Source organism: Battus philenor, unplaced genomic scaffold (genome assembly GCF_028537555.1).
Source record: "Battus philenor isolate CCGP_79_NKW_IND1 unplaced genomic scaffold, ilBatPhil1.0.hap1 SCAF_20, whole genome shotgun sequence".
In the NCBI taxonomy this organism is placed as follows: domain Eukaryota; kingdom Metazoa; phylum Arthropoda; class Insecta; order Lepidoptera; family Papilionidae; genus Battus; species Battus philenor.
This window is the reverse complement of record NW_027181683.1, coordinates 10,715,148-10,741,839: the sequence shown is the minus strand read 5'-3', so window position 1 is coordinate 10,741,839 and position 26,692 is coordinate 10,715,148. Positions and strand designations below refer to the sequence as shown.

Here is a 26,692-nt window from a genome sequence, read left to right as displayed (position 1 = left end):
GACAGTTTGACACACACTTTGCCTATTATATTTCACCGTTTCCCCTGGATTGCTTTCAACAGGATTATAAACCTATTTTATTTTCTTTTCACAACCTTTAAGTCTCTATAATCTTATTACACTTCTACTGAAACCGCTGTACCGCAACTTAGTAAAGCACGGCGAGGTAGGGTCTAAAAAAACGTCGAATCCCCGCGCATACATAAGACGCGGTATAGTGGTTTTGATAGCATTATCTTACGGAATTATTAAAAAAATCTCAAAGCTGTTTTATGTCAAGAGAACGATATATTGCGGTATTTCGATCACGTTTTTCCACGCTCACCGTAGCTACCTTCAGTAAATTCTCCAACTGCTCTGTTGCTTCGTGCCCGACGGTCTGAACGATCCATATCGCCTCGTCGTCGCTGCTGTCAAGACACTCTTGCTTCACCTCCGTTTTGATGGTCAACGTGGATTCGTTCTCGAAAATTAATAAATAATCTTATTGTCCGCTGTTTATTTAATTTATCTATATATAAATAAAAATTAATTGCAAAATGTATCGTTTGTGAAAAACTCTAGTATGATTCAATCAATTCTACAATTCTTTTAAATTTTTATATTGAGAAGTGTACGGTTTCATGATCATCATCATGCCTGCCGACAGACACAATGAATGTCACGATGTCACACAGTGAAGATTGTCACATAGACCAGTTTAGCGCTGCCCGCACCCTGCGACTTCTTGCAACCTCAACTGAGTCATCGGTCCAATTAGTGAGGGCTATCCACGCCGCGTCTACCCTCTCGTGGTGGCCACTCAAAGAACCTTCCATTCCCCACGGCAGTAAGGTGTACGGGTGATATGCCCAGCTCACTGCCACTTCAGACGCACAGTTATTTGTTTTTTTTTTAATGGAATCAGGCGTTAACTCACAGAAGTCCATCCTAAGTAAGAAAAGGACTAATATTTAGCCACTTCCGCACATGCAGTGGTAGTCGTGCAATCGCCAGCCCGCTGATAAATGCGCCACCGCCAAATTACTCAACATCTGAGTGTTGAATAATTTGGCGGTGGCGTTTGTGTGATTCGCATTGTTTGCCGCATGCGCATTTATCAGCGGGCTGGCGGGCGGTGCATTTCTTTGCACGACTACCACTGCTTGTGCGGAAGTAGCTAAATATTGGTCCTTTTCTTACGCACAATTATTCGAACTACCTCGACCTTGGTTCTTCTGCGCATATCTCAATACTGATGCGAACTTGCAATGAAATTCTGTGCATTACCCTCACCTAATCGGTGGTGGCTTGCTCCATCATATTTCAAAAAAACTAATATGAAAAATAATAAAAAACCAAAGCGATAATTTTATATGATTTTCTTACAAACATTTGATGTTAGTCAAAACTAAAAACGGCTGGTTATGATGTAATCAAACAAAAATATCGTATGTTATATTACAGTTAAAACAATCCTATTATTATTATTCCCGCAGTGTACGAAAAAGGCAAATTTTTTTTTAATACTTATTTAATAATAAATTAAATTAATATTTGCATAATAAATAAATGTTTGTATATATGTGTTTTGCACCTCTGCCTACCTTTTCCTTACTATAGTTGTCTTTAAGAGATTGCCTTGTGTGATAAGACCGCCCTTTGTACTTTTTAGTTTATTATTGTGAAACAATTTAAATATATCCTAACGTGTACAATAAAGAATACTAAATTAATAAATAAAGTAATTACTCTGATATATGTTTTTTTCTATTGTACTGCAACAAAAAGCTTATAAAATTCGTCATTACTATATGTTAAAGCAACTAGTTGATTATAAGAGGTATGTTCTTTCTAAAACATCACTAACCGATTCTAGCTTCGTTGTGAAGTTGTTAGTGGCTTCGGATGATTTTTGAGTTGCGGATGCTGGTGAGTCTAAATAAAATAAATCTCGTTTCAATAATGTTAGACACTAAAAGTAAATATCTTTACTTCCACTAATTATCCATCAACAAACATACACGTCTTTTTTATCTTTATAGACAAATTTTGATGTCGTTAGATCAATTAGGTATAGGTTTTTCTATAACGTAACAGAAGATCATTTTCTACCATAATTATAATTTCAACCGTGGCAAAGCTCGTGGCTCGGTGGTAGAGCTTAGCCTTAAACTTTTTTGGTTAATCATCATCACGTCAACCGATAAACGCCAACGGCAAGACATGCCTGTTCCAAAGATCGCCATGATTACCAGCCATTCGCAGCCCGCATCCAACATCATCTCGCGACTCTTACTATGACGGTCCACCTAGTGGGAGGCATACCCACGCCACGTCTACTGGCAGGCCTACCCACGCCACGTCTACTGGCAGGCCTACCCGCGCCACGTCTACTTGCAGGCCTACTCACGCCAAGTCTACTTGCGGGCCTACTCACACCACGTCTACTGGCAGGCCTACTCACGCCACGTCTACTGGCAGGCCTACCCACGCCACGTTTACTGGTTCGTATTCGCCACTTGAAAACCTTTCAGTCCCAACTTTCCTAGGTTGCACGAATGACTTGCCATATGTGGTTCTTCTGCAAATCTGATTTCTGATCAGGTGTTCCTTTTTAACAAAAGGTAAGTCTAAAGTAAAATAATTTAAGTGTTAATAATATAAAAAAGACCTGGAAATACGCGTGGTAGGTTAAGCCTCCCTTCCGAATTACATTGGCGTCAACATTTTTTTTTTGGTTTCGCAGGGAAATCATCGGAACATTCAAGATACCCCGCCTCTGGAGAGAGAACAGGGTTATGCTGGATTCCTACCCACTGAACCCATCCCGGTGGCCACCGCACTTTGTGAGGAACCGCGGTATCTTCCAGTTAAGGATTAACCGCAGTCCCTCGCACTGCGCTATCTTAGATACCTCTGTCTTATATTGGATCCTACCAATACTGATTTGGAAGCCCGTTCCAGAAATAAACCGATGTTGTTGGCAACCCTCAATTCTTCAGCAGGTTATTGAGATTTCGCTGTTATGCCTAATTACTTCGTTAACTATAGTCGTAGTTTTTTTATACCTAAGTTGTGTGGTCTTCGAGTGTATTTGTTTCCTAGGCAACAGTTGTTTCTATCAGCAATACACAGTTGAATATAATAGAGAAGATAATACGAAAGCAACACATATATCTAACAGCATCTTCAGTCAGTAAAGACTATCTCATTTTTTTAGACAATTGATTCTGTTTGTCTGTTTTCTATAGATATTTTCCTTCATTATTTGTTAGCAGTGGTACAGGATAATATATAGTGGTAAGTTAAATATTAAATTTAAAATTGATCCCCATCATCGATTTAAAGCCACGAATCTTCACCACTATGCTATCATTTCAAAGCTATTTTAAGTATAAATCATACATTGTTAAATTAAATTAAAAAAAAACGACCGACTCTTATTGGTTCAGCATTCCGATGGTGCCTTAATACTTAAAATGTTAAAATAATCGACGATTTAAAAATGCCTACTTGAACAAAAGTATTTTAAATTTAAATTTATGAAATTAATCCTTTCAAGTAACTTTCGAAAACGTGACTAAATACTTTAGATAAAATTCCTTTTCATCGTTTCAGCTTAGAATTGCAAAACATAGCCCTCCCTCAAAGATATCTATGAGAGGATATACCATAATTAAGAAAAGGACCAATATTTATTCACTTCCGCACATGCAGTAGTAGTCGTGCAACAAAGTACACCGCCCGCCAGCCCGCTGATAAATGCGTATGCGGCAAACAATGCGAATCACACAACTGCCACCGCCAAATCACTCAACACGTGTTTCACCCCTCCACGGGGCATCTTGAGGTGTTATGTTACACCGATTAGTGCCAAACACAGAGTCCATAATACCATAATTGTCACGCTTGGCAGGCGGGTTGACCATCGCAGCGTCGTATTATGGTATGTATAGTATGCTGCTAACCATCCTTTGGAAACTTATTTGCGAGCAAAGCAACCTATATAATTAATATACGAAATATGAATTATATGAGTTTGTATCCCGGGTATCGAACCCGCGATTTACAATAGCAAGTCTTAGTGACTAGGCTATCACTGCTATATAATAATTCCTTGTGAACTGAACGCAGTCATCGCGTTTGTTCAATAATAATAATCATGGAATTGAAAAAGAATAACAGACCTGAATCCTTTTCATTTTCGTTTTCCACTTTTCTTATTGCGCTTCTCGTTCTCTTGGCTACCGGTGATTTGGAGGGAGAAGTCGGAATAGCATCTACATTGTCATAGAATATATAATCAACACCTCTAGAAGTAAAAATTTTGAAATTGGCTTCTATAAAAAATGTGCAACGCTTTATACATATAAAGGGCACAACCACGTTCTCACTAATGTAGGCACTTCAAGAAAATATATGGCAACACTTTAGAAACTCATGAAGATGTCCACAAATGAAAAGGGAAATTTAAGCCAATCTGGGGGGCTGGTTCTCAGCCACGATGCTCTTGTCAAGCGCTACAGGAAACATTGTGAAGATAATATTTGAAATTGGTGTTTAGAATAATAATATACAGTGGCGTAGCTAGGGGGTGGCAAGCGGGATAGCCGCACCAGGCACCACAAGCAGGGGGGGGGCACCAAAGTAGAAAATAATTTTTTTGAATTTTTTTTTTGAATGACGAATAATGAAATGTTAAAAGAAAAATGAAAATCTATAGAAACAATTTAAAGTGAATAACATAAAAAATATCGAATTTTACTATTTTTGTGCTAAAAAACTTGTTAAATAATATGAACATTAAAAAAAGTAAACGGTTACCAATTATAATACACACAGTGTTTAAGCCTTTCATTCGCAAAACACATAAAGTGTTTTTTAAAAGGGCCCTAAATCACAAAAACACATGTCTGTGTTTCGAACTAGTCAACACTATTGATTTTAAAAATGTGATTAATGACTTTGCAGGCCAAAAAGCGAGGAATGTTCATTTTTAAATTTTCACAATAAATTTTATTAAGATCTAATGTTATTTTATATATATTTATTATTATTTTGAACCAAAAAAATATATAATAGGTTGTCAAATATCTCCCTTCCGCCTTTTTGTCTTTTGAATTTCGCGGCTATGTACAAAGCGCTACAGAGCTCGTATCTGGCAATACTATACATAATTTGAAAGGCCTTGACATAACCTACAAAACGACGCTATGCATGATTAGTTTGGATATTGCGTTCAACAGTTATAGACGTGTAAACATGGAGTTCACTTACGCCGAAATTCGCGCTATTTTAAAGTTTTCCTTCGTTAAAGGCAAATCCGCTAGAGAAACGTTCCGTGAGATTAATGGTGTTTTGGGGGATGGTACTCTATCACTTCGAACCGCGGAGGAATGGTTTCGACGATTCAGAGCCGGCGAAAACGACACCATGGATAAGCCAGCCGGCGGAAGACCTGTGACGACAAATACCGATCAAATCATGGACTACATCGAGTTAGACCGGCATGTGGCATCTCGTGACATCGTCCAGGAGATGGGAGTTAGTCACCAAACCATTTTAAACCATCTGCAGAAGGCTGGATACAAAAAAAAGCTTGATGTTTGGGTGCCGCATGATTTGAAGCAAAAAAACCTTCTGGACCGAATCAACGCCTGCGATATGCTGCTGAAACGACACGAACTCGACCCATTCTTGAAGCGGATGGTGACTGGCGACGAAAAATGGATCACATACGACAATATCAAGCGAAAACGGTCGTGGTCGAAGGCCGGTGAATCGTCCCAAACAGTGGCCAAGCCGGGATTGACGGCCAGGAAGGTTTTGCTGTGTGTTTGGTGGGATTGGAAGGGAATCATCCACTATGAGCTGCTCCCATATGGCCAGACGCTTAATTCTACCATCTACTGCGAACAACTGGACCGCTTGAAGCAGGCGATCGATCAGAAGCGTCCAGAATTGGCCAACAGGAAAAGTGTAGTGTTCCACCAGGACAACGCCAGACCACACACTTCGTTGATGACTCGTCAGAAGCTACGGGAGCTCGGGAGCGGGTACAGATTATCGAACAAAACGGCGCATATTTGAACTAAATCCGATCACTGTAACACTTTTTATAAAGCATTGAATAAAGAGCAAAAAAGCGGAAGGGAGATATTTGACAACCTGTTATTAACTACATTCTGTTCAGAATTTTGAAATTATTTAGACTCTTTGGGGGGGGGGGGGGAGGCACCAAGCCCCAATCTGCCCCAGGCCCCAAATACCATAGCAACGCCACTGATAATATATATATATTAGTTGCATTGTGATAAAATAAATACTATTCTCATTATAATGTATCAGTTATTATATTTCGTTGCTTATTGGAGGACGCCTACGATATACTAAAAATAAATTAATGTACTTTGTAATTTTAAATAAACAAAATACTAACACTTATTATAGCATAATAAATTAGATAAATTTTGTACGTATGAGAATACAACTTTTGAAGTACCTACGTTTTTAAAGCGAACAGTTGTAGCACAGCTGTAGAGTTTGATCATGGGTTGCGGGTTCGATACCCGATATATTATATAAATTCAGACTTTGTGCATTAATTATGCAGGACTGCCACTGATGGATGTGTAGATGCATCACTGCGTACTATAATACCACACACCGATCGCTAACCCTTCTGCCAATTGTGACGATTATGGTACATCAACCCATAGATATCTATGGGGAAGGCTTATGCCTTGTAACGGACGTCTAAATACTCAAAATATGATTTGCAACAAAATCAACAAATCCTGATAGCCATGCTGGTATTGCTAAAGATAATACTATATGTAAGAAATCTAATGTCTATTGCTCCTTTTTGGGTCGAGGCAATAAGGTTTTCTAATGCCTTGAATATCATGATTTGTATTTTGAAACGTTTAGAAAAAAGTTTCACTTACTATAAGGTGAACGTCATGTGTTTTAAAGATTGTTTTTAAAAAAACGTAAAATATTCGGCAGTTTTAAACACAAGTACATACTTCTTCATATTCAATATAAATTCACCTTTGTCATTTTCTTCATTAATAACATCCTTTTCGGTTTCTGTCTTTGCCTTATCGTGAGCTGCTTTCAGATGACCTTTCAGCCATTTAAAATTAGCGTAGCCTAAAAATTGTAGTTAAATTAGTGATTTTTTCTCTAAAGCACTTTTTATAGAGCTAGAGAACTGATGCCTTTTGAGCCAGCTACGTCACTTGATTATAATCGTGCTAATAATCGATTAAAGCAATGCTTATTATATTAGCGAAAAATGTTTACGCAAATACACTCGTATGCAGAGCGTGTCAATTGCTGGTGCCGTGCGTAGCTTCAAAAAGCTTTGATAAAGTGGGAAGCCATTCCCCAAACACCAACAAAAAAAATTGTTTTCTTTTTGATAACAAATCGAATGAGAGCCAGTCATTAGATTCATTTCGCAAAACTTCCTTTTATTTACTAATTTCCTCAATTTGGTTTAATAATGTTTTTAATGAAAAAATGTCTGCAGTACAGATTTCCTTGATAATAGTGAAAAATACATTTGCATTTTCAAATCTCGTTTTCAAAGCGGCTCTGAGCCGGTAAAATCTTTCTAGATGTTCTTTTTTATCTGGTTAGTTTTGTTGACATGAAAAAGTCTACTAAAAACTACAGTAAATGTTACCATACCGTACCATAATCGCATAGCGGACACGGGAACACTTCTCCATCATCTAAACTATGTTTATGTTCTTCCCCGTGATTTATTACCTCACTTACATTCTCAAAGATGCGATCACAAAACCTGTAAATAAAATCTTAACTTCTATCAATTTCGATGATGGTTGATCTAAACATTACTATCTTCTTTACCATACTTGAAAACTTGTACTTGAGAGTACGGTAAAGGAGAAAGTAGAACAAAGTTCTTCTTATGACCACTTGAACTACTATTATATAAAGCCATGGTTTAAAATTTTTCCACTTTAAAGTCATCATCATGTTGATTTACGACAAATAAAAGGTATAGGCCTACTCCAAAGACAGCTTAGATGCTCAGTCTTGCGCTGCACATATCCAGCGACATACCGCGACCCCATGTCGTTGGTCCACCTAGTGGTCGGTGTACTCACGCCGCGCATTTCTGCAAGTAGCACGAGCCGTGGTAGCCCTGCAGCATAGGACTGATGATCGTAGGTCTAGTATATAAATAACTTACACTTTGAAATTAATTATATGGGATTGTCCCTGCTCACAACCTTCCCAAGTATGCGCAGCAGCGTCCTCTGCGCACCATAATACTACACTAAAATCGTTAACCCGCCTGCCAAACGAGGCGATTACGCTATGTTCCCCCCATAGATATTATATATGATTGCTATAGGTGTCTGTGGGATGAAGGATGAAAGGGCAACGAGGAAATTTAATAGACCAATTACCATTTTATAACAATCTGCACCTAAAGAGGAATATTATGATCTCGATTGATTTTAAACATTAAAATAAAGGAAAAATGATAACAGATAAAACAATTTATAATGTTTAAATAATTCACACACCTGCATTTCAATTCTTTTAGTTTGTCGATGTTTTCAGACTGATAAATACCTAAAAATTCTTTAACTTCCTCATCGGCCTCTTCCAAATTATCTATTATATGATCATCGATATCAGGTTCATTTTCAATTATTTCAACGTCACTTGAACTATCCTTCTTCTCGTCTTTTACAATGACAACATCATCAGAAAATCTGGTGTCGTTGTCTATACATTTAGTCACAATTTCTCCGTCTGAACCTATTTCGACCTTCACGAATTCAAGTTTCTCGTTCTCTTGAGTATCTTTAGTGTGTTGGGATTCCAATTTATCACTCACTTCCGTAACTTCAGCTACTTTGAAATCTACTACCTTTTGAAATATCAACTGTTGGTTATTTTTAATAACCAAGTATTCATCGGAGTTAAGTGATTGGGTGGGACTTTTCATGTGGCTAGGTTTAAAATTTTCAGACAAGCAATGGTCACAAATGATTTTAAGTTGCGTTGGGTATTTTCTGGGCGACGTGCATCTGTGTAACTTTTGGTCTTCGTTATCAAACAAGTAAAGTTTTTCTACGTTGTTATCAATTTTTCCGCAAATAAAACAATTCTGTCTACATTTGTCTCCCGGTTTTACATCTATATAGGGTAAAGGTCTATTATTCCAATTTTTATGAAGTCTAGATGGATCAGTTTTGCGTACATGTCTCCTTTTCTCGTTATAACTCTGATTTTCCTCGTACGGTAAGGATGTAACTGGAGAATCTTTAAACATGTTTAGAATCTCTTCACGGGTGAAACTTGCAAAGTCATCTTTGCAGCGTTGGTTCTGATAATTGTCATCGTAGTTTGAGTAATTATCTTTAATTAAACTTCTAGGGGATCTATTTCTATTTGCAACGGCGTTTAACGTTGCGTAAGTTTTTGAATTGTTCGATTCTAAATATTTTGTAAATTGGGCTTCGAAATTAGACGTGTTGGAACAGACAAGTTTGAAGGGTAAACTGTTGACGAAGCTACATTTAGGACTGGAATTTCTGCTCGTCCATCGTTTGACGGGACTTTCGACGATGTTTATCTTTTTAGTGTCCTCAATATCTAAGTCCTTACTTTCACTCTCGTCAGCACTGTCATTCGCGTATTTAACAAACGGTATCTTTTCCGCTGTCAAATCTACGGGTGGATCTTCATTATCGAACTGTATTTGAGAGGCCCGTATCTGTGTGCCGTCGTCCAGTACGTATACAAAACCATCTGAGCCAGGTGTTACTTGTTCTGCCGTCGAACCAAAACTTTGGCTGTTTAATTGTGGGTTGTTTCGAAAGTACAATTCGGAATTTAATATATAATGGTATATGTTTTCGTTTAATGAAACCAGTTGATCACCAGTTATGGAATTTAAATTAACGTCTAAACCAAGTGTAGCTCTGAAAAAGAAAGCACTCCATCTCAGCAATACACTACTGTTTTTGAAATAATGAGGTTTGTGATCATTTACACACTTATTGTAATACTCTTTACAACATTAATTGTTCCTCTATTGTATTCATATTTATCAAGATATTATTTAACATACACGACTGTTAAATAAAAGAAATGTCGATCTAAACTTTGTTTTCAATAATACCTTTACTAAGTTGATTGTTGATCCACTTCATAAAATCTTTTGTAATGTTTTGGCTAAAAAATAATTCTTATATCTTTTGACCTTACTTACAAAAATTAAATGAACAGAAACTTGTAACATAATGCTTCTATGTATATATATCTCTATTTGATTGTTTTTCTTTTCCTTTAGAATTATATGCAATAAACAGGCCAATGTAATAAACAGGCACTCTCTAGTACTTATAACACAGTCTAGTCCTAGTATAGACACTAAAGATAACAAGATAATTTATACAATTAGTATAATAATACTTTACACATAATACCAATAAAGTTCACTGTTTTAGTGGTCAATTTTAAATGTTTGTTAGTATATTTTAGTTCTACTGTTGGCTTAAAATATTTATATTTTTTTGTTAAACTATAGAGTTCTTTCTATTTCTAAATCTATAATTATAAAATTACAAATCTAGGTAATAGGGCTACATACTAAAGTTTCTAAATGATAAAACTGGATTTGTAAAATTACAAATCTCATAATGGCAATCCAAGGCAATAAATGTCTATTATTATACAACTTGAACTTGTCACAGATCTGAGAATTTATATTAAAGCTAAATTACATGAGATCTAATCATAAAATGATTAAATAAATAATGATTTTTGCACAATATCAATGTTACATTGAATCATGTATCAAATAAAGGTTAAAAATTGATTAAGGATCACGTTGTACTTGGCTTTATCCAAAAAACTTTGAAAATCATCATTAGGTTCAATGCTAAGTGTTACTTCTTCTCCATTCACATTCTCCATGCAAAGCATTAAAGGCGGTAGTTGTTGCTCCATATTTACAAAATCTGAAACGTTTGTTATATTTATTATTTCATTTATAATAATATACATAGAAAAGTATTTTAAGCATAATGTAACAACCTAACCCTGTAATCTGTTTGATGGTAGTTAAGAATATGCCTTCAAGAATTCAAAACTCTAAGTTCCGAGTAGTTGGTGCTTACAACCTTGTCAGCACCTGTTGGTAAATCTCACTCTGCACAATCTATATACTAATATTAATATTACACATGAATAATATTTTTAACCAGCGAAAGAATTTTCTTTAGGTAGCCTCTGAATCAGAATTTGGCATTCTGATTGTGTATTGAGTGACCATCCAGGTCGAGGTTCACTTTATGGAGTCTCTACCTGGGTATACTTAAAGAACTTTGTAATAAAGTTGCTAATAGCAGATTCAACTGATTTGAGGGGACAGAGCAGAGACAGAGCTTATACTGAAAAAAAAAAACTTTTAAGATAGCTAAGGTCTATGGCTAACTTGCCTTGAGTCAAGATGGTATGGTTTAAGTCCTACAGCTTCACCAGATTTAGTGAAACTGAAGTATTTGGACAAAGAGAATAGTCCAACATATAACTACTTCCAAATCATATGGTATAAGTACTGTTATGACCAAAATTGAATCTTCTGTAGCAGCTTACAAAATGTGAAGAGGTTGAACTGTCTTATACGACCTCATAATTAGTAAAGCTGTTTGAAGCTGTATAAATATGTATATATATATATATATTGTAGAAGGGCATTCCCTATTGTCTTACAATTAAACTTGAACATTGGAAGAGTGAGAAGTGAGAGAGTGGGGGGCAACCATAATATAGGTATGATTTAAAAATATTTATATTTTTCCTCAAAAATAATTTTAGTCTTTTAATCTTTAAATAGATATCCCATCAAATACGTTATTTATTTTACAGTGATTTTTTAGACTTTTGTTTTGAATAGATTTTATTGAAATCAATATCATCATCTATCATCATTTCAGCTGTAGGATGTCCACACCTGGGCATCTCCCCAGTAGATTACCAATGGGGCTGTTTGGAAGCAACCTGCATTCAGTGTTAATATAAATAAAATAGACAATGTAAAATGCAAAATTTTGCTTTTTCAGTCTATTTACTATGACATAAAATAAGATATACTTTTTATAATAAAGATCATAAATAGAATGCAAAATTGTGTTTACTTAAGGTTGTTATTAATTGGGTTTTATAAGCTAAAATATGATGAATGAAAATAAAGGACTTTAAATAATTACTATTTAGGTTGATTTATCATATTTTGGTGACTTTTAATAAACAGCACAACAAGAAATAACTAAAGGTAATGGGATTAAAAAAAAACAGCACGTTTATTTGAATATTAAAGGAGACATGAAATCATAAATGTTTTATTGAAGAAAATACAACCCGAAAATTTTATAATAAAAATTAATTACTATATTTTGTAATTCACTTTGTTGTTTTCATGATAACAGAATATATGATAATAATGAATAAAAGATTGAATTTATTTATCATAAAACAAAATTTTTGGATGGTGCGTTTTCCAGCCAAACCACTCTTAAAGTCAAAGCGCGAAAATCAAAACACAATTTTGTGACCGGCCAATAAAATAACAATGATGGCCAGTGACATTAAATAAGTAGGAAACCATTTTTAACATTAGGTTAAAAGTAACATAATGTCGTACAAATTTGTTGTACTAACCAAATATTTTGCTGTTACACGATAAATATATTATAGAACAACTGGCACAGCAAGAATTAACAAATGAAACAAACTAATGTCATTTCAAAACAAAACACTGTAACCATAGAGAAAAATTGTTGCTATCATTACCGGAAATACACTGATCAAAATTTCCGGAAATATTAAAGTCGTATAAAATAAAATTTATTTCCCTTTTCCCATCTCTTATACGACTTATTATGCTGTATGAAAAATACCTCATACCATATATCTTATCTTTTCACGTATAATCGAAAACATTAATACTAATTCTTTTAATGTACTTCTATATAAGAAAAGCGCGCAGATTTTCACATTTTAAGTAATTATTATTTTGCGTATTATATTAAAATAAAATAATGTCTAGTAATACTAAAAATAATATGGATCATAGTAATAATGAACAAAGTTGAAAATATTTATGTACTGTATTGCAACAAGGACAGCAACATAAAATTTGTTGATTGGCAACTAAGCTGTCAGTCATTTCATTAATCACATTTGTAAATCGCAGTAATGGCCGATAAGTTAATTTAAATATTAGATATACGTATGACTTTCCTTTATATTGTGTATAATTTTCCAAGTGTTAATTATTTAGTCTGAATGACTTAATGAGTGAAAATTTGCGGAATGTTTCCGCTAACGCCGCCTGTAGTGAAACGACTTTTAGAGTGGAAAAAAGGTCCTGAAGGATCGTCTGCCGCAGAGGACAAATGGTCAGAAAAGGCAGTAAGAAGTTTAGTTAAGAAATTAAAGAAAAGTGGTGCACTCGAGGAATTAGAAAAGGCTATATCTAGTCAGAGTAGTCATACTAAATGCGTCACAATTCCCAGGTTCCTATCGATTGCTTTATTTTTATTTTGATTATCGAGTTTAATAATAATTTTGTTGTTCTAAACTTCAAATAATCTAACATAGTCAATTTTTTTTATTATTTACTAACAAATTACGGAGTTTCGACGTTTTCGTATTTGTTATTGTCTGATATAAGAATATTTTTGTTCTATGCCTAATAAGTTGCATTGGACGTTAGTGATATTTTAATGTAATATATTAACGTTCCTGATTAAATACGTAATACTCTAAAATTTAGTGTTTATATATGAACATACTCTTATATTAAAAATTACTTTGTGTGCCGAGAACTATTAGTACAAGCTATCACACTAAATGGGTGAAACCTTATTTAACTGCAACAGTTAACATATTTTCTGATAATTTAAACTATACTTTTTTATAGATAGGAGTAACAATAGTTTCTTGTAAAACTATATAACCTTGCTAAATATCGGAGTTGTGCCGGCACATTGACCCCGTACCTGGTAATGACCATCGTACTTTGGTTACATAACCACAGACAGGACGCAAAATCCAAAAAGGAAGGTCAAATCGCCGTCAAAACAATCGAAGCTTTTTGTCAATATGGCGGCGAATTTTAGGACCTCGGTATTTCTAATTTGCGTTAGTAATTATTGCATATTAAATGTATGTGATTAGTGTTACAATACAAAATTTAGTGCGACGATTATATGCCGTGTCCTTGTCGTTCGCCGTTTTCGTCGATAATTAAGGTAATTTGTTTTTATGAAACATAATGTGTGCGTTTAGAATTCATTTTACGAAAATGAAGGTCTCCGTTACGGAAATATACCAATTAATCTTATCGGTTTCGTGTTTGATTACTATTGGATTTGTTCTTGCTTGTACACTGACCTTGTCGAAGTTTTCTTTATAAATACTGTCTAAATAAATTTGCATCCCGTTGCAGAATAAACGTCGTATAATTAATTTGATTTATGAATTAGCACCTATTCATATATACGTAATTACTATATGATTACGAATTTACGATTCGCATATAATCGCAATGTTTTTTGATTATACAGAGAAGTTTTTCTATTGTTTTAATTAATTTTATTTGCGCTGTGTCGATACGATAATAGTTATAATATTGTAAATCGTCAGTCATAGTATTTAAAAAAATTAGATCGAAAATTGAAAAAAAATGATGATATTAACATTTATTAAATGTTACAAAGAAAAGGCATTTTTATAATAGTTTCAACTAATTCTCACGTCATACTTATGTGAAATATAAATATTTTATAATAAACACAATCAGAGAATGAAATAAAAAAATCTCTTTCATTATATATTTTTGTCTGAGAAATGATGAAGTTAGCTTCAAAGAGTTACCAATTGATACATTTCAAAAGGAAATATTTAGTCTTTTTTACCTGTGTATAAGCACACATAGTTTCATTGTCTCTTTCTCCAATATGTGAAATTGTTTTTGGTAGTAATTTTAATATAATATAAGCTAATAATACCTCAACTTTAGGTTAACAACTGTCTAAATATCTGTTATTTGGACATAATTAATCATTAAGTTTTTGTTATAGTGAAATTTTTGTAGCAAGGAAGAAAATAGTAGATAATAAGGTAATATCAGGTATACTTTATATTTTATTCATCACCACATAGACCTATATACCTAGTTCTATTAAAAATTATTGGTCTGTTGCAGTCCAATACAAAATCATTTTCAAGTGAATTATTTATTAATTGATTTTTCAATATTTAATTTTAATTAAAAATTATAACCAATAAAAGACAAATTTTTTCTTCCATCAACAGCAACATTAATTATGTTTTTGTTGTAATAATTTATATTTTGATAAGTTATAATGGTATGTTTTATCTTTTGCTTGATTAAATCTTTACATACTTTTTTGGTTTGAATTATGCCAAATATTTTACATGTGTTTTAATATACTCTGTATTTACTGCTATTTTTTAAGGGCTGTTGTATTGTGTATTTATTTTTAATATTATATTTAACCTTCTCAATGCAAATGATGGTAGGCAATGGTAGAAATTAAAGTTCTTAATTTTTGTGCTTAGTGACACATTTGCCAGTTCATTTTTAAATAACATTCATATATCTTTGAAGGTTTAACATTAAAATAGTATTAAAAAAAAAATTTACTATACTTTGGCATGGCAATATCATTGGGGGTAATATTACTAGAACCAAAGAACCACAGAGTAAAAATAGAATGATGCTTAACTAATTTATTTAAATACTTTTTTTTGGGTTTATAATGTGTTTCTCATATCTTAAATTCAAAACCTTATATTAACTGCCGTTATATGAATAGCAGTTTTTCAATTTATTAGGTGATCCAAACAAAAAAAAATTGTTATATTTAGAGACTATGTTAATAATTTTGTTTAGATTCATTTTGTTTATAGATTGTTAAGTTATTGTTAGTGATTGTTAATTTATATATTGATAAGAAAATTATAAGGTTGGTGATGTTGTGAAGTAAAGGGGTAAGCCCACTTAATGGAAAAAAAATATTTTTTGTAATATAGAATTTGGTTTTTGTGGCTAGTGACTCCCCAAGTAAGGCTTCACAATTGAGGAGTCAGCATATTGACAATTATTGTATTACAGCAATTTATTAGGTTGTGTTTGTACTTTTTAATAATTCTAAATTGTAAATTTTTCTGTGTGTGCTGTTCTATAGACAGTTATTGTTTTAGCATGCTCAAAGTATTACTCTTAATACCTTTGTAGTTCATAGGTGAGCTTATAAGATCAAGTGTTCTTAGAAAGTTCCTAAGAACTGCAAAATATTTTACTTTTGATATGTTTCATAAATTTTTTGTTAATTGCTAAAGCAGTTATCAATTATTTATTTCCAAAACCATATTATTTACATCCAAAACCATGATTTTTATTAAGGAAACTTGATGTGCTCTGTTTTTTGAATTAAAAATGCTCAGACAAGGTTATATTAAAGATAAACTACCATTAAAAAATATGGTAATAATTTATTTATAGTTTCCATAGTTTTAAGCAATGTTTCACTACAAATTACTTATTTTTATATTGGTACATTAAGATCACTACATATTACATTTCAATATAATATATCAATAAGGTACAATATCTGATTTGGTTTGATACTTAAAAGGATACATAGCATTTCTTATAGGCAATATTAAAAATGAATACTGAAACATTTGCTGGAGTAGATGAAAATAAGGAATAATTTAAAACTCAAGAGATTAGTATAAATAAATAGTGCAATGTTTTGTAGTTTTGATCTAAGAATATTTTTTTATTTTACAGAGCAAAACCAAACGATAACATAGTCAATGGTCAGTACAGAAAGGGCTTGCCGCATGTTATCTACTGCAGGCTGTGGCGGTGGCCGCAGCTCCAAGTATGTGTACAAACATTTTAAACCATTACTTCTTCTTTACTTTTTTCATAAAATTAGATGTACACAGCTCAGTGTTTTAAGGTCTGCCTAACAATCACTGAATGGAATTCTCTGAAAGAGGATATCTTGTGTTTGAAGATAACTTTCTTACATATGATGATAGAGAATTGTTGTATTAGATGGTCATAATTGGTGACAGGTAAGGTACATTAGAACTCCACTCTGCTTCCATAGTAGGATATAACTAGATATATTAATAGAATGATCATTATTTTAGCCAGAGTCCATCCTAGACCTAGGCATTCTTCATTGATTTCCAATGGGACTATTAGGAAGCGTTTATCTGTATTTATTGTCATCCCATGACCTTAAAAAAGGGCGGATAACTTGAGCAGTGTTTGTCAGTCTATGGTTTCCTTTTAAGAACAACAGAATGCTTTTTTTCATTATAAGAATATGATATTGTACAGAAAATGTGTTTTAAAAATATTATCAGCTAAGGCTTTAATGCAATTGAAATTAATGGCACAAATATGTTTCAGGCTAATTTATAAAATAAGAACTTTTAAGTTGAAATAATTGTTTTGATATATAGATACATGTGGTAGTTATTCTTTACATGTGGATGATATTTTTACAGAGTCAGCATGAACTAAAGCCAGTAGATCATTGTGCCTATGCATATCAGTTGAAGAAAGACGAAGTGTGCATTAATCCTTATCACTACAATAAGATTGACTCACCTGGTAAGAATAAATATTGATTAAATATTTCATTCAATTAAAATTCGGTTAAGCTAGATTGGTTTTGTGCTAATAATATAAATCATAAAAATATCTTCATTTATTGTAAAAATGAATAAAAACGCACTATGGTGCTGTGTTTACAAATTTTATGTGGTTATAATTTTTTGTTTAATTCATTTAAAACATAGTTTTTAACATTCCATATTATATATGGGCAGGGCAGAGGTTGTTAATTTAAATGTGATGTGTCCAGAAAAGCACTGGTAGCTGGTAATAAATGCAATATAATAATACAAAAAAATGTTTAAAATACCAGTTTTTGTAAAGCATCACATTTGCATGTGCTAACAATGTCACAAAAAATATATAAATGCAATAATGCATGCCTTGCTTGATGGTCATAGTGGAAGTATCCAAGGATGCCTCATGATGAAAATTTGTTGCGCTGATAGGTTTCTAACAATACCATTTTGAAGCGGCATGCATCCAGTGTCTTCAGACCTTAACAAAAACGTTTGATAACTTTGTGGGTGAACATCTTAAGTCATACCCACAGTCACTTCAAAGTGCCAATCCACTGTCCGCTTACAGACTTATTTCTCATTCTATGCTGAAGAGAAATCATGAGTATATTCCCCTCTCATGGCCTATTGAACTACTAACACTGTAACTGTGTTTGTCAATTAGACTTAGAGAGAAAGACCATGCATGTGCCGTAAGTCATCACTGATAACAATTTGGTCGAAAACTTCTTAAAGCACAGGAATATTAGACATATTACAATATAGATCAATAATATGTTAATGAATGAAGAATGCGCCAGATTTTAAAATTTATCATTAAAATTTAATTTGTTGTAGCTCTCCCACCGATTTTGGTGCCTCGCTGCGCTGAGGGCGAGGTCCGTGCTCCCCCACCATACACAGACTACCACCAGCAGCATCACGATCATACGGACGCGTGAGTTATATATGTTTTTTTGTATATCTGTCCTAATTTTTAGTCATTGACAAAGGTTGGTTTGGCCGTTTACAGTTTCACTGAGTTTGATGTCTAGTTTGATCTAGGGCTTTCTTGAGTCTCCACCCTGGCTGTTGCATTTGTTATCTCATGTCTACATACATGCCTTAATCCAGTGCTTGATTTCATTCTTACAATTTGCAGAAGAAACAGTGGTTTCTAAATAAACAAATAATAAATTATTGATGTGACTGTAATATTCATCATTAATTCATCAAATATCATTAATTAATTTGACTAATTATTTTTAACTAATAAATTGATATGCTATCCTCAGAGTAAGCAAGTACATAACTTTGGTTTTTTTACTTGGATCTTGCAAATTATTTTTATTACTGTCTTCTGTGTACACCAATAGTTTTTAATGGCCGTTAAATCATTAACTTATAAATACAGAAATTTGGTTTTCGTGTTTTGCTTCTTCATATTTACTAGTTGTGTGATTTCAATCGTGTTTTTTGGTTTGGTACATGTATGCCTTTTTACATTAACTAATCCTCCATATCTTCGTTATCGTCAATGGGTCACGTCATTACAATATAAGACATTTTTTAGTGGTAACTAATTAAGTCCGAAGTGTTTTTGTGCAGGTTGTCGCTGAGCGTGATGCAGAGTGGCGGAGTGGTGGGCGTCGGCCCGCACAGCGCCCTCTACCTCGAGGCCACCCTCGCGCAGCAGGTGCCGAGCAACACCACCGTCCACGTGTAAGTTGATCCAACACAAAAATTCTTAATTTAAACCATAATAGCCCCTATAAAATTTGTTATTTCAGCTGGAAGGCAGTTTATGAAGTGAAAATTATCTTTAAACCACTTTATTATTTTTTTTTAAATTTATAGTAGCATGTAGATAGTAAGCTGCAACTGGACCCTCACTGCTTAAAAACAGGGAAAAGTGGAGAAACATGATATGGAGGTTTACACTAAATGTGTTGTTGACCAAGGCTGAAAAAGAAAAAGAAAATAACGAGTTTTTTTTTAGATTGTACTGTTCATCACTATTAAAACTTTGATTCCTTTTCAAGTTTTTTTGTGAATGGAATGAAATTGTGATAAACAACTTTTTACTTTAAATTTCACGATATACTAAGTCTTAAAAATATCTCTGATTTTTTTTATATCAGTCCTTTTTACCAAAAATTTGAACATCTTTTCGAAAGTATTACTAAAATATCATGTAATTTAAAACTAATTAATTCATAGTAAAATACAACGGTTGTACAGGTACCATTTGATGGTCTAATATATAAACTATTTTATTTACAAGTAAATATTTATGATTAAACTTGCAATGCCGCTATTCAGAACCACAGGCTTACTCTTACAGAGAGAGTGGATCTTAAAACACATATTAACCGTCAAGGATATTAGTAGATCACCTATATATTGTAAAAGGATTTTGATCATTAAATATTCAACACAATCTGTCATTATAGTGAAGAAATCCCTAACTTTTAAATGCAAGCCACAGGTTTTAACCATTAGAATACCCTTGCTTTCATAAGTAAATCTGTTGATTGTGTTAACTTTTGGCTGTAGGAGTTCGTCATCAGTAGAAACTCCACCACCAGGCTACATGAGTGAAGACGGCGACCCAATGGATCACAATGACAACATGAGTGAGTTTGTACTCCCATTTTTTACTCTTATTTTCTTTACATCATTTTTCATCATCTAGCCTGTTTGATATTATTTCTCTAATTAATAGAACAAACCTACTTTATAGAACATAAAGCAAACTTTTTGTTTATTTGCTTATAAATATTGCAATTGTGTCAAACACTTGGAAATCATTTAATTTACATTAAAAACTAGTAAAGCAATTTGAATAATTCTTTCAATAAATAAATAGGACACTAAATATTTTAATATAATTTCATATATTTATAATACCCAGTAGCTACCTAGCTTAAATTATTAAAAGTATGAATCATGTTTTAGACCTAACACGTTTGACTCCATCACCACCGGGGCTTGCAACCGAGGCCGCTCCCGTCTTGTATCATGAGCCAGCGTTTTGGTGCAGCATCAGCTATTACGAGTTGAACACAAGAGTTGGAGAAACCTTCCATGCTTCTCAGCCCTCAATCACTGTGGACGGATTCACTGATCCAAGCAATAGTGAAAGGTGAACACCAGTTTATTAATCAATACAGTAATATCAAAATAACAATATTCATATGAGTTCCAATGTCTTCATTTATGATACATTGCTACAGACAAGTAACTTGTGGTTATCAGTGTTTCTATTAGCAGTTTTATTAACTAGTTATAAATAATTAGAAATGAATGCAATTATTTTGAATTATTATTACTGAAAGAATTTCAAAATGTTAAGATATACATTTTTTTGGGTAGCATTATTATTACTCAAAAAATGTATATCTTAACATTTTTTATTTCCTTATCATTCAAAATTGCAATTTAAACAATGCCTAAAGAAACAAACATTACATTAAGAACAGCCTGTCGCATAGAGTTACATTTGAAGTAACACTTAAGACTGGCATGCAGCATGCATTACTGAAAGTTTATATATAAAATAAGAAAAAAAAACTTGAATGGTTATGATATTATAGTCAGTTGAAGCTTTTCATAAAATTTTATGTTATAAATAGAACCAGTTTAACAAGTGTAAGATATTTACAGGTTTTGCTTGGGGCTGTTGTCGAATGTGAATCGTAACGAAGTGGTGGAGCAGACACGTCGGCACATTGGTAAAGGAGTCCGACTTTATTACATTGGAGGTAAACAATTTATTATATAAAATAATTTTTGCCAGAAGTGACACCATATATTACCGACACCAAAAACTAATAATGTATTTGTTTCTTATTTTTCTGTTAGGGATGGTTTATGATTCGAAATAAAAATAAAAAAAATAAACTGACTCAATAAACTTGCTTAAAAAGATATGGGTAGTAGTTTAGAATTTAGGACTGTAGGGATATTTCTATGCTCCAGAAGTGCCTAGTTAAAAAAAAACTAAGCATTTCTCTCTCTTAAAAAAGAGATTCTCCATGTCCGATGATAAATATTTGTTTTTCAGCACAGATAGATGAACACAAAGTAAAAAAAACAGGAAAAAAAAGAAAAGAAAAGGAAAAGGTTATATTAAAAAATAAAATAAAGATAAAATTCATTCATTCAACACTGGACCTTTTAACAGGACTTGTTGAAAATAATCTTTTTTTAAATCCATATTATTGTTTACTCTGCTTCACTATGTGTTATAGTTGTGAAGAAGAAGCAGGAAGAAACCGTAAAAGTTTAACAATAGCCATTTATGCACAAACACTTTGTCAGATATAGTCATTTATTTATAAAAGAAAATAATCAAGTGCCATCATTCAAGGACACTTCTCGTTTAAATTAAATATATGTTTATTCAATAATATGCCTTATCCTTATTAAATTGGGAAGTAAGATTATGAGCTCTGAGGAGTTATGCATATTGCTTGGATCACTATTGCCCGACTGAACCATTCAAAATATATTTTTAAAATTCCAGGAGAGGTGTTTGCTGAATGTCTCAGTGATTCGTCGATATTTGTACAAAGTCCAAATTGCAACCAACGCTACGGATGGCATCCCGCCACTGTTTGCAAGATTCCGCCTGGTCAGTTGTAATTCGCTTCTAGTACTTACGATTATTCCCAAATAGAGATGGATATCACAGCATACTGGCAAAATGGGCTATGTTACTTACCAAAGCCCTTTTACAGCAACAAATCAGTATGGCGCAGAAAAGTGTCAAAACACATCTTGTTATCTTTTGGCTTATTGCTTGAATAATTAGAATGAAAAGGTGCAAGGGACTTTGTGTAACAATAGCTTAACTCTGAAGAATTCGGGTGTGTATGAATGAGATATTTCTAAAGAATGCTCGGAGTGTTGTTAGCGAGAACATTATTGGGTAGTGATTCAACAACTGTATGGGCATAGAAAATACTACAAATGAAAGAATTTACGAGGCCTCCATTTTACGTTTGGTGCATACAAATTTAATAATTTAGATGTCTGTCAAAATGAAAATAAAAGATATTTTTAAAAGTTTTGAAGTCAAGGATTTGCATGCTACTTTTAATTCCGGCATCAAATGACGCTTTATGTGAACCTAATTTTGTGTAAATGGGGTACAACGGGCCTGCGCTGCGATTTTATTTCATGATGATTCATAATTATTTTTTTTTAGGTTGCAATTTGAAGATCTTCAACAATCAAGAGTTCGCCGCATTGCTGTCGCAGTCGGTGTCGCAGGGCTTTGAGGCTGTCTTTCAACTGACCCGTATGTGCACCATACGGATGAGCTTCGTCAAAGGATGGGGAGCAGAATACAGGTAAATAACTTAAGACTAATCAATAACTGTTCATTAGACTATATCAAGAATAAATTTTGCGTTCATAGTTATATATCATGACATCTAGTTTCTGAAAAGTAAAAACTCATCATATCAGCCGATAGACACTCAATCTATGGTAATATATGGTAATAACACTTAGGCATAAGCCCTTTACCAACAATGGCTAAGATGACTGATCTCGCTCTGTCTGCATCCAACAACTGGCATATGTTCCTGTTTGTTGTATGTTATCTCTTCATTATTAAACATATACATATTGATGTTATTATCATCTCTATGAATTAAATAATAAGGTTTGAGCGGTGGTAACCTGTTGGTTGTATATTAGCTCATCAACATGAAGATTTTGATTCCTTTAACAGACGGCAGACTGTGACTTCCACTCCATGCTGGATTGAGTTGCACCTCAACGGGCCGCTGCAGTGGCTTGATAGAGTGCTCACGCAGATGGGCAGCCCTCGCCTGCCCTGCTCCTCCATGTCCTAGGTATAAATACAAGTTTATCTGTTAGCGTACTAATTATATATCATCTAGAGCTAGAAAGACATCTCCCTATAGATTTTCAAATAGACCTTGGACCTACCGACGTCACTAATAAGGTCGTGTATACATCTTGGGGGGGGGGGGATGTTGTACACTGCACTTGTCGGTCCGTGGTCTCCACTCCAGAACCTTAAAGCCCCTTCCACTTCAGCTTAAATGCTCTCCTTAAAATAATTTATTTGAGAATGCAACAAAATCCATGTTACAAATATGTAATTTTCAACGTAGTCCATGGTTTATGTATGTAACATACATGCTTAAACTAGTGAGATACAATTAACTCACAATAAATGGGAAAAGAAGGCAATCTGTAAACAAAATAAACTATTACAATCTGAATATGGGAACCGTGATCCATTACATGCTAGCAGCCATAATAACCTGTGATAACAATTTAGTAGGTATTTATAAGTTATTTTATGTATTACTTCCTTTAATTCTATGGTTTTTACTAATTTTGTATTTTATAAATATCGACTATATATAAATTATAGTTCTTGTGATTACTAAGGTTGCCTTATCATCTTTGACTTTAAATCAATCGTTTTACAGCTACGTTGCACAGGGTGATTGCTTATAGGTGTACAATCTATATATACTACAAGTTCTTAATAAATTAATATCAAGAATAAGGTCGTAATTTGTAATATTTTGTCACACAATATATATATATATATATATATATATATATATATGTGTGTGTGTGTGTGTGTGTGTATATATAGGTATATATATGCATGTTATAAAAAAAAATTATTAAATTAATGCTCTTTTTGTCTTGTTTCCAGGCATAGCGGTGCATTACTGGAGTCATCTGCGGTGCATTGATGTATTGAGTTGTGTGGACAGAATATTAAGGGTAGCTCAAAAACAAATACCTCCAAAATGAGTCTTATAACATGTTTTAACGTAGATTTTTAGAGGTAAATTAAATTCGGAAACACTTAACCTCATTGAATATCCATTTAGCGTGTAAGGCGTAAACCTTTTTATTTCAATATTGTCTTTAGCTCATAGAGGTCGATTGAATTAAACTTACTCGATTATGTGAAAGATCAAAAGTTAAAACATAGAAATTGTTATATATTATCAATTTAAATATGTATTCCTATAATTTATTTCTAGTCTACGGCAAACATTTCTGGAATGTTTCGTTGTAGTTTCATTGACTGCAAACATAACCAAGGTAAATGTGATCACACAGCTTTCTATTCAACGTAACCATGCAGTATGAGATATCCTGAAATCACAAAGCAATGTTAAACATACTGGACCACCATACCATAAGTTAATATACCCAATGCTGCCAACACAGTTTTCATTAATTGCAATATAATAACTTTTATTGATCAATATTTAATTATAGTTTAAAAGTTAATCTACCTATGATCACATATTATCATTCATAAACCAATATTTAAAACATTTAGTATATATTTTACAAGGATTTTAAAAGTCGCTTTTTAACGCGGAAATAATTTGTAATAGGATTTTAATATTTGATTAACGAGATAGTTTTAAATATTTTTTAACGTGTACAGTAGTTTTTACAACGTAACAGCATTGCATTGCAACCGTATTTTGAGCAATTTTTAATACTCAGACGTTTGTTAGATAGTGTTTGTCGAGGCTTTTGTAAGATACACAATGAAATATATATTTTTACACAACATGTATATAGTGCAGTGTATAATGTTTTTTTTTAATTGATAAACATTTTGCCATCATTTAAGCATTTACGGTTATGTAGAGAATTGTTATCAGTCACTACAAGTATTAGAACTTTAAATATATAGGTTTATATCATTATCATACAACCACATGGGCTTATTCAGTTTTTGTTTCGTCACCCTGTTTGTTCATGTGTTGCAAACATTAATGTAATGCTTAGGTTAAGTCATTATGTGGGCTGCCACATAAAAATATGCCATTAAATGGCGGTACATAAAAATTTAAGATTTATTATTTAAATTTTTGTCTTAGTGGCATCCCTATGTATAATCGTTACTGTTAGATTGCACGTAATGTATGTTGTACCGAAAGAAAAGTTTTGTAAATGAAAATATGACGTATGTGTTACACTCAAAGTGTTAATATATCTAAATTTAAAATTGGTTACTGATCAAGCATCTGTTGATTGCGTAGTGCCATGAAAAAACTGCTACATATTTATATATATATATTCACAATTGAGCTCCCCCTATAATGAATTCTTTTATTTAAATTAAAATGAAGGTCCAGACACACCTAAACAACACATAAAGGTTTTCTTGGTCACTTTCTCAGCTATCCTTTATACACAAATATAATTGTATATCTAAGTATACCTGTACATTCAAAAAATTCCCTGACGCATGGATATATTTTAAAGTGTCATTACTTATTTAAATTATTTAATGTGAAGATGTTTCTTATAACATTTGAAATTTTTTAAATATTTTCAAATGAATTCCATGGCACTATGCAATCGCATACTTCTTGTACCCCGGTAGTACACCTATATTTTCGGAGGGAAATCGAAATTGATGTTAAGAAAGAGAGGTTATTTTGGAAAAGTTTACGATGTAAAAGAGATAGATTATTGTAGCGTTGGTATATTGTTGGTAATGAGCGGAATTAGACTTTCAACGGAAAGGCAAAATCGTACAGATTATATACATAACCTTTTCATTTCCTTTTTTTTTTGTGTAATTCACAAAGCCCTTATAAACGTGAGGCGGACATTGTATCAAATTCACCTATTGCCTTAAAATTATATTTTATTATTTTACGAAGATAATTTAGTATTTTATATGTCGTGTTTATTCATTTGTATGAATGTATTTGTTTTGATCAAGTATAATTTATATTTTATTGCTTATTTCATTGTAAACGGCTGTTAATAGAAAAATTATTTTGGTTCTTAGTATTCTGTATGAGAATATACAATAAGTGATGTCCACTGCCTGCTAAACTGCTAATGTTTCTTTATGGTTTCGTTGTAAATCCGCAATCGTGTTAGCTCAAGTGAAATAGCAGCATTATTTTAATTTTATTTTTCATTTAAATCACATCTTTACCGC

The 26,692-nt window shown here is 33.0% G+C and overlaps 2 protein-coding genes across 2 annotated transcripts in view; one reads left to right on the top strand and one right to left on the bottom strand.

Annotated features, from left to right (window-relative positions):
• The window catches only part of LOC137923041 (uncharacterized), a 34,292-nt gene extending 21,525 nt beyond the window's left edge, over nucleotides 1-12,767 (bottom strand). The window contains exons 1-8 of the mRNA XM_068766161.1: nucleotides 12,700-12,767; nucleotides 10,874-10,997; nucleotides 8,550-9,956; nucleotides 7,686-7,795; nucleotides 7,011-7,137; nucleotides 4,170-4,294; nucleotides 1,850-1,917; nucleotides 326-463 (exon numbers count right to left, since the gene is read on the bottom strand). Coding sequence (XP_068622262.1) covers nucleotides 326-463; nucleotides 1,850-1,917; nucleotides 4,170-4,294; nucleotides 7,011-7,137; nucleotides 7,686-7,795; nucleotides 8,550-9,956; nucleotides 10,874-10,986 — 2,088 coding nt within the window. The 5' untranslated portion in view covers nucleotides 10,987-10,997; nucleotides 12,700-12,767. The remainder of the gene's footprint in view (nucleotides 1-325; nucleotides 464-1,849; nucleotides 1,918-4,169; nucleotides 4,295-7,010; nucleotides 7,138-7,685; nucleotides 7,796-8,549; nucleotides 9,957-10,873; nucleotides 10,998-12,699) is intronic.
• Nucleotides 12,768-13,227: 460 nt separating this feature from the next.
• Nucleotides 13,228-25,783, top strand: Smox (Smad on X). Its single transcript, XM_068766279.1, has 12 exons — nucleotides 13,228-13,556; nucleotides 16,865-16,958; nucleotides 17,599-17,704; nucleotides 18,565-18,664; nucleotides 19,315-19,428; nucleotides 20,263-20,342; nucleotides 20,665-20,851; nucleotides 21,373-21,470; nucleotides 22,235-22,342; nucleotides 22,919-23,063; nucleotides 23,450-23,573; nucleotides 24,419-25,783. Exons 1-11 carry the CDS (start codon nucleotides 13,354-13,356, stop codon nucleotides 23,571-23,573), a joined length of 1,359 nt encoding a protein of 452 aa, XP_068622380.1. The 5' UTR covers nucleotides 13,228-13,353; the 3' UTR covers nucleotides 24,419-25,783.
• The last annotated feature ends 909 nt before the right edge of the window (nucleotides 25,784-26,692 follow it).

What these genes read in the sequence shown, in the direction of transcription:
- Smox (XM_068766279.1), top strand. Translation starts at nt 13,354, where the DNA reads ATGTTTCCGCTAACGCCGCCTGTAGTGAAACGACTTTTAGAGTGGAAA. An exon ending in CAATAAGATTGACTCACCTG is followed by an intron (nt 17,705 to 18,564) that starts GTAAGAATAAAT and finishes AATTTGTTGTAG; the next exon opens with CTCTCCCACCGATTTTGGTG. An exon ending in GGATCACAATGACAACATGA is followed by an intron (nt 20,343 to 20,664) that starts GTGAGTTTGTAC and finishes ATCATGTTTTAG; the next exon opens with ACCTAACACGTTTGACTCCA.